This window comes from Colletes latitarsis, chromosome 8 (genome assembly GCF_051014445.1).
Source record: "Colletes latitarsis isolate SP2378_abdomen chromosome 8, iyColLati1, whole genome shotgun sequence".
In the NCBI taxonomy this organism is placed as follows: Eukaryota; Metazoa; Arthropoda; class Insecta; order Hymenoptera; family Colletidae; genus Colletes; species Colletes latitarsis.
This window is the reverse complement of record NC_135141.1, coordinates 29674153-29686346: the sequence shown is the minus strand read 5'-3', so window position 1 is coordinate 29686346 and position 12194 is coordinate 29674153. Positions and strand designations below refer to the sequence as shown.

At 40.8% G+C, this 12194-nt stretch overlaps 1 protein-coding gene across 14 annotated transcripts in view; it reads left to right on the top strand.

The window, feature by feature from the left end:
• The window catches only part of LOC143345011 (phosphatase and actin regulator 2), a 275992-nt gene that overhangs the window by 212797 nt on the left and 51001 nt on the right, over positions 1-12194 (top strand). For 9 of the 14 annotated variants that reach the window (XM_076771699.1, XM_076771700.1, XM_076771694.1 and 6 more), the window contains one exon: positions 10361-10699. The exons of the other annotated variants lie outside the window; for them this stretch is intronic. In XM_076771699.1, coding sequence (XP_076627814.1) covers positions 10361-10699 — 339 coding nt within the window. The remainder of the gene's footprint in view (positions 1-10360; positions 10700-12194) is intronic. 14 annotated transcript variants of the gene reach the window in all.

Genomic DNA, 12194 nt, shown 5'->3' with positions numbered 1-12194 from the left:
TCGTCGACTTGTTCCCAGTAACATTTATAGAGCAATGTTCGATGATAGCCAGACGCCGGGGTCGAGCGTCCCGACGCTCCCGCGGATGCGTTTGTTTCACTTTTATTTTACGATCCCGGTCGAAATCGACTTCTTTACGACACGCCTACTTTTACGAGCGTTCCCCGGGAAAATTGGTTATGCAAAGAGCCGCGATAAGGTGCATGGCCGCGTACCGGTGCAATTAATACAGAGCGTTTACTTTAATTGCACGCGAAAATTGAAGTTCTTCCATCCGCCTCGAATCTTCCGACATTTACATATCTCCGTGTCTCGCGGTAGAAAATTTTATGGATAAACCGACGGGGTAGATAAACCACGAAGGATAATATTTTCCACGGATACCTGTAAACCGCTGTAAACGTTTAACGCGGCGTTTCGGTGAAACTGTAAAAAATATTTAAAAATTGCGGGCACAAAATCAACGATAAAAGGTATTTTTTAATTTAGCGACCGTCGAAAAGTGTCAGAGTTCGCGGGGGAAGTTTCTGGTTCGACGCAATTTTTCAGTTTCAAAGCGTCGACGAAATTTTCAATAACAAAGCCACTTTTGTCCGCGGTAACAGTCGAGCGAAAGCCCCTTTCGACATTTGTTCGCGCGTAGAAAACGCCCTCGCGGCTCAACGGAGGCAAAGAGAGAAAGAAGAGGGTTTACGAGCATTCGTTCGTACGGAAATCCCTGCCACGACACCGGCGCGTAAGTGATCCGTGAATGGGTCATTCAGAAAAGGCGACGTCTGATGCTGGAGATCTCGCCTTCTAATTGAAGGGTGCTCCCGCGGATGCCTACTTAGCCCCGCTTTTCGTCAACCAGCCCCAGACATTTTCCTGTTTTCGTTCTAGCAACGCTCAGTCAACAATTTTTAATAATTCTTGTATTCTAAATTAACACAACAAACATCTGTGCACGTAGAACGTTCGTTAAGGGACGATTCCAGTGTCCTTAATTAAAAGTAAATAATTTTTACACGTACAGTAGCTCACGAAAGTATTCGAATGTATTTAAAAGAATTAATATCGAAGTTGCACAATGAAAATAAATCTTGAAATTGCCAAAAGCTGAAGGAAATATTACGAACAAGAAGCATACAGGACGCGCAAAGAAGTTAGTGTCCAGAGAGAATTTTTTTTTATCAATCATATGAAATTCGATTGAATTCTCTAACGATCCAATAATATGAAGTACCATTTTATTTCCCCAACGAGGTGACTAAAGATTTCCGGGCACGGTCGAGAGTTTCGTGTAAAAATGAGCCCGGAATGGGGAGTAGATTCGTTTGGTGGGACGCTTAGTTCCGGAGAAAGGCGAGTTTGAAAATTCATGGGGCACGTATGCCCACTTGGCTAACGCGTCCGACCATTATTCACTGTTTCTACTTTTGTTGTCGTTCGCGAGCACTGATGACGGTGTTACGGTGCTCTCCTCATCCGTCTTACTATCTTCTAACTAGTTACAACCAGTTAAAACGAACAGCAGCATCCCCATTGTCAAGGTTTACAGCCACCGACGCAAGTGGAAACAGTGAGTAATGGTCAGACGCGTCAGCCAAAGCGTACTCGATCACGCGCGAGCACAACAAATATTCCGAATCGATTCTCTCGGGGACAGAGCTTCGCGCTACGATAATTTATCGTATCATTCGCGCTCGTTTTGATTCGTGGAATCATCCCTTACATCGAATCTTGATTCAAGATGGACGATAACGAATATTCAAGAGCACAGGAAAACAAAGCATTACTTTCTCATTGCTCCCTTTCGATTTTTCGTGAAAATACACAGTCATTAATGATAAGCTAATTTCCAGAAAGTATTTTTAAAGTGGAAAATGCACACGGTGAAACGATTCTGTATAAATAAATTGTTTGAACACGCAATTCTCAGAAATGAAAATGGTAACATTATCACACACTGGGTTCTAAACGTTTTCATTAAAGTTTATTTGACATCGTGTTAAACGAAACCTGTGTCGAACAGGGTAACAAAGATGGTCGCCATGATTGTACATTGTTTATGTAGCAACAATCGTGAAAGTTTAATTCGACGAGAAGCGTAATCGTACGTTTTGAAAACATGGACAGCGAATGTCGAACAAATTTTTAACTTTGATGCTTTCTTTGAAAAAGAAGTAGCAAAAAATAAAGCAAATCCCAGGAATATCGTTTTTCAAAATACATTGCATTTCACGGTTCTAAAAATTCACACACAGTTGGCGTTTCAATAAACTTCACATTCGCCCGCAAAGTATACAACATTGTTCATATCGATGCCCGAGAAAAATATGTAAATATTTTCGCTGTACACGCGAATGTTACAAAAATATTTGACAGCCATCGGCTACGGTTCGTTAATTGCACTTTTTATGAATTAATTACCATTAGTTATTAAATTCGCAACGAAACCAATCGAGGAAGAGAAATGACCTGTATATTTGCGCCTCGTTTATTCTCGAAATAATAAATAATAAACTCTCGTTTACTACGAGATATTTATATAAATGTACCTTGGTCCGATAAATATGCTTCGATATTTTTAAACGTTACAATATCAAGTTTGCGTTGTCTGGAAGGGAACCTGTCGATTGTAATTATTAGACTGCGGATATCTTTTTGCAAATTTATATTTTCTAGCTTTGTAGAGGGCCATATCAACCCCTAAATATAATGTTTATATTTTTGTGTATTAAAATTTTCCATAAATGCATGAACATCAACAGTCTAGTAATTTTAGAGGTAATTCCTTTAACCACATATAAAATTCTTATTCGTCGCATATTTGTGCACGTTTCGTCTAAACAACTGCGACATATCATTACTGTTAGGGAGACCAGGCAGTCAGAAAATCGATTTTGTTCGAAAGTAATACTATTCAGAAATTAAAACAAAGGTTTCATGACGCTGTGGTGAATACGAGGATTTGAGAGATGAAAATGTCGAATAAAATCTGTATTGGCGATTATGGGGGGTGGTTTTCCTCCAGCTTGAACTCCCAAGTCGATAGAAAATTTCCCAAAAATTGAATCAACCCTCGTGGGACTGGCACACGCACCGATTTTTCGTCGAGCCTGGAACGGGGTGGAAAGTCACCCCGGCGTCCGCGGTTCGTCTCGTCAGCGTCTCGTCTTCCTTCTTCCGTGGCAAATCCCAAGGTCGACGGGCCTCGAAGTCGAGGCCAAACGCGTCTACGTAGGGTGCACGCGCGCCCACGTTAGGGTCGCGTCGAACGAACCAGAGGAGCCAGTGCGAATGATCGATACTGCTGATACACCGGATCCCGATCGGGTGCCGGCCGGCGTCCCTCCCCCTCGCGCGTGTCTCGGCACACAGAAGGGCGAATTTCGTGTCTCCTGTTCCTCCTTCCATCAGCCACAGCCTCTCCCGCGCTTCAACCACCGACTGCGCCCCCTTGGAAAATGAAAAGGCCCCTCCACCGCTCGAGTTTTCCAGTAACGATCGGTTCCCTTGCCCGGGGTACGAATAGCGGATAACGTGTCGCCCCTCCGCCCCTCCTGGCCACCCTCTGCCGCCCTGCCTAGCGTCCTCAGGCTCGGACCCGCGACCCACGGAACCCTCGCCGCACTTCACGCGAGACGATTATTTTTTTTTTTTTTTTTTTTTTTTTTTAACATTTAAATACACAGAGATCTACACGCTATGCAATGTCAAGAGAAAACTCGAGGTTCTTAAATTTCTAATTTACATTCTTCGAGGTGGGAGAAAATAATTTTACCAACCTTTACGAGCCTCCGAATGCCCGAATTACTGGATCTAACGAACGGCCGGATTATAGAGACTACTGTACCGTGATTACAATTATTTTCCGAATATTTTTGTCGTTCGTACGCATTTTGTTGTATTTTTTACCTCCTCTGGATGTTTTTAACAGTTTCTGATTCGAAAATGTACTCAGACTGGAATGAAAAGACCTCCAGATAAATGTTCTTGCTAGCAATAGTGTATTCAAATACCTTTCCCCGATAATCCGTAATATAGAGGGTAATTCTCAGTCTGATCTCCTCGGTTTTTGGGAAAGCTAGGGGTAGATAGCTCGTGATCTCGTTCGAGATCGAGTGGTTATAGAACAACACTGGTTGCCAATAAAAATTCCATGTTTCGTCCCTCTCGTGGGAGAGTTGAATAAATTATATAGACAATATTAAAAAAAAAACAAGTTCTCGATGTCAAATTTCACAATCATAAGGCTACTCACTCTTCATGGAGCCTTATGTATTAAAATCAACAGATTTTTACATTGACGAGGTCAGGTTTGTAAATCTATTCTTTTTCGTGCCCATTGTACGAACAAATTTGTACAAAATTGAATAGCACACGTTCAAAAAATTATTTGGAATTAAATCGTACGTCAAGGTGTTAAAAGAACTTGTTCCGGAGTCTAATAACCCCTTAAAGAGGTAGAGGGTTGAAAACAATGTTCGCGATCTTCAGGCCAGGAGGTTATAGACTTCCACTCAGAGCAACAATCAGTGTCAATGAAATCTAATCTGTATCGACGATCGTTCCTTCGTTTCTTTGAAAGGTTGGTCGTCTAGTCGCTTGTGCTTTCTCCCTTTAACCTAGATTATTTACAAGTAAATCGTGAAAATAAAATTTAAATTATAAATATATCTTTGGCGATAGAAATATTTTTCGACGACAATGTTGCCCACATTACTATTAGATTCGAATCCAACAGATACGAGCCGATTGTCAATTGTCAATGTTGTATATTTAGATTACCGACGTAAATGATCTATCCCCACTCGATGATATGGATAATTCGTTCCTATCACCGATGCAAACGGGTCAAACTGATGCTTGCAAAAATACTATGTTCAGAGAACGTTAGAAATCTGTATAATAAATAATAAAAATGTCATAAGTTGTAACCGAAAGCGATGGTAGAAAGTTTCTGACCTCCCGGTCTTGAAATTGCCCTAACATAAGTGAAAGCTTTAGGGTTATTGTTCCGTGTTTTCTCGGGGGCGACCGGAAGTCGCTTGGAAGACATTTACCAGACCCTCTGTAAACTCGGTGTCAAATTGCTTTTCGGAATATCCTTCTTTCCCTTCGGTATTCCTCAACGGAGTACCAACCTTTAACCTTTGCACTCGCGACTATTAATTTTAATTTTTGATACACAAGCACACCGAATTATTTCAAGTTCTCGTTTCGAACGTTGCAATCGGATTTTTTTCGTTAACCAGTTTCGCAATTACCGGTTCTGCTAAACGTGGCGAGTGATCGAAAGGTTAGCGCGAGCTTTAGAGATTTTTTCGCGAAACGAAACACTGTCTAAATTCATTAATTTCTCCGCACAAAAGAAAAACTGTTCGAATTCGTTCGTTTCTCCATGGAAAAGAAACCCGTTGAAATTCATTAATTTTGTTCGCTACGTATTAGCAGAGACAGAGAAAAAGGAACCTTTTCGAAACGAAGTAAGGTCATATTTGCCGTGCTTGTTACACGCCTGCTACTTCACGGTGTACTAAATTTATTTATACGCTGACTGTAATTCTACCTTATTCTGCTGGATTCTTTTCACTCGTTTGTTTAATATGCTCGCGTAATTACGCGGTTAATTTTAACCCTAATCTTACCTAGATGCAATTTTTAATTATTTATGAAATTTAAATATATATATATATATGACACTTAATATATTATATTACAAAATAAAAGAAAAAAAAATGTAGGAGAAGCACGAAATAGCGAGTGAAATTAATTTCCACTTCGTTCTAAAATGTATAAAACTGATAAACAAGATACATAATCATTCGCGACAGCCAAACTATGCCCAATAAATTATCCGTTGTTTCATACGCGTGCATCTGCTCATAAAGTACTCGTTCATGGACCCAGCAGCATATTCCAAACTCTCTCATCCATTAATCAATTATCCGTGGAAGCTCACGAAACTAGAAACAAAAGCCTCAGAAGTTTTCGTTGAAATTTCATTCGAAAAACTTCGAGAACAGTTACGAACAAGTATCTGTTACGCGTGTTCCTTATTTCGCTAGACTTCATCTCAGGTAATTTACGCCTTCCTACGCACAGGGTGAAAAATAGCTTCGTTTCTCCTCAAAGAATAAAAGATCTCTTTCAATCAGCCCGAAGAAACGGCTGACAAAGAAGAAGCGTTATTTACGATCCTTTTATATAACAATAAGAATATCGGTAAATTGATTGTTGGTATTTTAACCATCTTTTTGAGAAATTCATTCCACCGTGGGACACGGATGGTTTTACCGGGAAATAGCGGAATTTCGAATCAGAGAATCGAAATAACTGTTTGTCGAGGGTGGATGGTCCGCACTTCCAGCGAGTCATCGTTCGAACTGGTGAGAATCGTGAGGTCGATCCGCGTGAATATTGTTCGATGTATCGTAAATAATTAGTTGAGCGAAAGTGCACAGGATCGTATTTTCTGAACCATTTTATTTAAAGTCGTATTATAAAAGAATGCATAAAACGGGAACGACCGCCGTTCTGCAAGAACGTATCATCCGCACGTTACACGCGCTATATCTTCTCTGGAAAATTGCGATAACGCGAAGTTATGGCTGCGGTTGCTCCATTATTTATGAACGAGTTGGTAGCACCGACAGAAAAAAGAAAAAATCTGGTTTCACTGGATATTAATGGTCATTAGACATCACTGGGAGAGAAAAATTAATGGCCAATTGTTTTAATCCCTCTGATTATGCATTTTTATTTTACTTATTTACCGTATTTATCGTGCAACTGTGCAGAAAATGTAAACTAAATGTAACAAGCATTACGATCGAGGAATATTTCACTGTCCACGGAAGTTTTTAGAAATTGTGCTTCGTATCGCGATTTAAATATACTTGGTTTCATAGAAATTACAAATGATGCCGACACATTTATGTTTCCATTAATATTCCCAACGTTGACGGGCGGATTTCAAGGAATATCGTTTCATGCAAATCCGTGTTACAACATACATATACAATCGTAGACGATCAGGGATTTTATCGCTAAAACATGTCTTGCATACGTATCAGGATCGTCTTTGTACTATGTTTCTTTGGGTGTAAAATGTGATTTTTCAAACGGCAGACCAAATAAAATAAATCATTAAGTTTGCACTGAACGTTAGGATAATATTTGGTAAATATAGTACACTGAACCCCATAACACGGTTAATTCATTCCGCGTTGTATCGAAACTATGTTCCACGAAACTTAGGAATAACAGAAATCCATTCGTGTGCCCTTTGACGTTTGCCGTTGGAAAGAGCCCTTGGTTCGGTCGAAAGAAAACAATGATATATTATTAACAAGTTGTTGATCGTCCAACGAGCTATCCGCCCCTGTGTATCAACCCCCCAACGGATCCACCGACTCCTCTTGGTAGGTTTCGCAGGCAGGTACCTGACGCCCACGCGTCTTCGAAGCGCGATCGCGCGGCTGGAGTGATTCCCCGGGTTGCGCGCGCAACCCTTTCGCGATCGGTCGGCACCGTCACCCCCGAGCCACGTCGTTCGGGGATCTTCGGGCATGCTCGGTCGGCCCGCGACGAAGAAAGACGGACAGCGCTCGGCCGCATCAGTACGGTAGACGCTCTTCCGCGGAGCGTACCTAGATTCGAGTGTGGGATTTGTCGCTCTTGCCCTTCGCGCGCGCAACTGGTGATCGATTCGCACTTCCGCCACGGGTCGGCCTCCTACGAACTCTCTCTCCGGGATCTGTCAAGGTCACACGGTGACAGCGAGAAACACCGACGTACAGGTGCACGCCAACGGCGACTGGGCGTCCGCGTGCTCGTTCGAGAGGAAACGAGATATCCCGTTCACAGCGCGGCTATAACCTTCGACGAGAAAAGAGATAAATTTCGCGGATGATCGACCATTACGCGCGCGATTTGTGAAACTTCGAGCCGGTGGATCGAGTGAACGGTTTTCGAGATATTCGTTTCGCAAGGTTTTCCAGAAACAGACGCGAGTCAATCGTCGGTGATATCGCGAGTTTTGACCCTCTGTCGATCGTCGTGGGTTTTTTAAATAACTGTCTTTGCTCGTGTGGGAGAAATAATTTTGAAATATTTCGGGATTATTGATCTTTGGTGAAGTTGTACAATTTATAGTAACATCGAGATGATTTTGTTTAGTAATGACAGTTGAAAATAATCTTTATTCGTCTGCTTTGATGCCTCTTCCGGGATTTCGTTTACAATAATAATCTTTCTCACTCGCGGGATACTAAATTCAGAGTAGGAGGGCGATTACGAGCCGTTGAAAGCTCACGGGGCACTTGTAGCAGAGATACTGTTGAACTTTACTGTAAAGATAGTTTTCGTACATAATCTAAGACACTTAAGTTGGCGATGCATCGTCGAAGCCACGATAATTAAGTTGGTGTTACGTTATTAGATGCTCGACGTTCAAACGGGTCGTAGTTAGTACTAATTGCCATATGCTAATTTAATATAATTGTTTTGTGACCTTCGTGCAGCTCGCGTTCTCAATAAGCATTTCATAACTGTCACGCACGTAATCAGAGTTGCTTCAAGTTTTGTAGTTACACAAGTCACCAACGATCGTTTCGAGCGTTCAGTTTAATTTAAACGTCATTTACATCGAATGTTCCTAGTTGAAAACCTTATGAATATTTTCACTTGACGTTTAATTACATAAATTAAAAGCTTTTATTATGTTTTCTTTTAAATTCCGGAGAACAGAGAAACAATCCAGATTTTTATTTCGGTAAAACCATAATATCGAACTAATTTGTATAAAGAACATTATAAAGAAATGCACGCTTTTGTTAAAAACTCGATCTATGATACTCTTTCAATGATAAATGGTAATAACGAATAATCGTTCCCCAGGGTACTTGTAGTCGCGATCAACACCTCGATACACGTGCAGCTTTTATCAGGGCTGAAACGATCCCGGGAGAACGTCGAAGCGGCGGATTAACGAGTGCTAATTAAAAGTTTCACGTCGGCTCGTTTTCAATCGCCCGTCTCGTTCAGACGCAACTGGTGTTAAAATCATAAACCGTCGATTGTTAAAGCCGATCGACGAATTCCACGGAGAAATAACCATTCACGAAGGACGCCCAGTCGCTGTGTCTAACATCGTTTGTTAGAAAATATCTCGCGAAGCGAGGAATTGTTGGATTTCAAAAATTAAATGTTAACCCTTTCGCAATCTTTTCACCCAGTCGATCGAGCATCGAGATTTGGTAGAAATAAAAGTGAACGAGTTTGATTAAAGCTAACTAATCAATTGGTCGCTAAGATACAAGATACTAACTTTGCTTAGAATCATATATTTAATTTCTCAAAAAGTTCCTGAAAAAGAAACATATTTAAAAAGTATGCTTTAATAAAATGTACCTTGAAAATTTTATAAAGCGTCTGCGTGACGTTTACACGTAATTGGTTACTTTGTCATAACTTGTTTCAGAGCGAGAGTTAATTAAATTGTTATCTTGAAAGGAACATTTATACGTTTAACATTATAACGCATACTTTTCCCTTTTCCGCCTTTAGTGCCACAGTAAATGGATTTAGAAGTTAGAATAGACTGAACAAAGGATCCTCCACGCAATAATCGCAACAGTTCACTTTTACCATTTTCATTCCCAAAGAAACATTTTTGCATAGAACGATTAATCATTACCGAGTCACGATCGATCAATGCATTCTTTGCGAATGGGTTAGCATGTTCAATGCTGCGAGAAATTGAAAGCAAAACGTTTCCAAGAAAATATTTGCTCGATCAAACTGTTTCTTTACGCTTTCGTTTTTTCTTTTTTGAAGTCCAACTTTGCTTCGAATAAATTGCTTCGGTATCGCTCAGTTCCAAACACCGAACGCCTCAATATTCGCTTTATCCGCGCGATCGATTATCGTCTCAAAGATCACTCCACAGACCATTATGTTTCTAACGCAACTCTGCAACCCTTTACGCTCGAAATACCGAACTGCCTTCGTTTAATTAATGAAAGGAACTCTATAAAATATACATCTCAAACATTTTCGATAATTTCAAAACGAAATATACTTGCATGAATTTGAATCCAATAATTTCCCAAACAAATATCACGATAGATAACGAAAGCGAATAACAGAAATAAAGTCGAGCGCGAAGCGGTGACTCTGCGCTTTTCCTAACACGCTTTTCGACTCGTTTCGACAGTCCGCACGCGTCACCCACCATGACACCCACAGACATCATCGAAATCATCGACATCATCCAGCAGTGACTGGAAGCGGTCTCAAAATCGTCTCGCGTCCACGTAGATCCATCGCGAGTACACTGATCGCGTACGCAAAAAAAAAAATCGTGATCCAGGAAACACTCGTCGAGGGATTCTCCCAGGGGTCCCCGATCCTCGATCTTTCCCCCTCCGTCGACCGACCAGGTCGACGAGATATATCCCGGGCGACGGTAGTAGCGAAGCAAACACGAAATCCCAAAAGGACGAGATGAACGGCGTCGGTTTCCTGGCGGCCGTGAAAACGTTCGCGCCGGGCAGCCGTCGGCGTAGACGCTACGAGAAGCAGCAGAAAGTCTTGGAGCTACCTCCCGGATACGCAATGCAACCGGATGTCGTGCCCTGCTGGGACGCGGCGCCGCCCATCACCCCGCCAGCCGCGTTCCTGCCGCCCGGGTACAAAAAAGGCTTTCCAGGTGAGCCGATTTTCCCCAAATCTCGCCAAAAGATTCACTCCTTCGCGAAGAATACGCCTACAGACTCGAAATCCTACGAACTACGAAGGGGTTGCATTTTCATATTCCCTGACCACGAATCGAACTCACGAGGAATAGAACATTTCAGAAATTATTACAAAGCTGGAGGAGACTAAATTCTTAGCCATTTTACAAGCTTCGAAAGGGTTATTTTTTATATTCTCTAGCTAGGTTACAGCAAACTTACAAGGACAAAATTGCAAAAGTTATTACCGAGCATAGGGAAACTAAATTGTGCGCAATTTAGTAAATCAAAAGCTATCAAAAATCATTTTTTTTCATAACCAGTTTACTTAATGAAATATCAGTGATTTTTATCTCCCTTCGTTAGACGTTTGACAATTCTATTTGCTACCAAAATATTAGCTGCTTGATACAGAAATTAGAAATATTAACAGTTCAAGACAATTGTATTTATTTTCTTGCTTGAAGATTTTTAGTACCTGTTTGTTTCTTTTTATTATTTAATCGACTATCAACTGTTTCATGCACAATTCCACAATTCTAAGAATCTAGTATACATCGTGGTATATTTTTTTGTAGTTATTATTTTATGGCTGAAAATGTTTTGGGTCAAACGGAATTGCGTTTTGTATACTCTTGACACGCATAGCGCGGGTCACGGTTGCGTTTGTATTCTCGTACAGTAAATTAGCGGTTTCGTGGCCGGGTTGTGAATTTTAAAAAATTCGAGGGAATTACGTCCTTCCCTCTGGCTCGTAAGCTTAAGGGCTGGAGGGAAACTGTATTTCACGCGATAGTTCAGAATTTTTAGAATTCAGAGCGTTACGCTTTCGTCCTCTCGTTGCGGACTTCAGAGGCAACTGGAATATTGCTTTCTTGGACTCGTGAGAATCTTTGAAACGGGAGTGATAAGAATATTCATACGTGCAAAAATAGCGAATGAAAAGTTAAAAATAAATTTGTCACTTCCATGAAGCAAAATTTCAAGAGTTTTTTTTGCAAGTTCGAGGCGATATCATTGGAAACGTTAAAAATTTCACGGCGTTACAGTTTGTCTTTCTTGTTGAAAATTTCCAGAGTTCACGAGGGTCGAAAGGCGATCCTTATCCTGAAAACTTTCAAAGGTTTGAAGAGGTTGCAATTTCGCCGTTTCGATAAGGATATTCAAATTTCCGCGCAGCGTAGTTTTTATGCTTTAATTAGAAAGTTTTAAAATCCTGAAAGGCTGCAGTTTCGTTCTCCAATTACGAATGTGCTGCATTTAACAGAGATGCCATTTCGAGGTGCAGTTTAACCCTCTAATTGTTCGTTTTCATAATACCTGTTCAGTGATCCAACAGAAATATCCTAATTTTCTAGCAAGTTTGAGATTAACAAAACCACGTCTTTTATTCGTTATTCCCCAGTTTATTTATACATAAATAAAATTTCGTTCATTGACAGTGTTCATTATTTAATGGAAACATCCGTT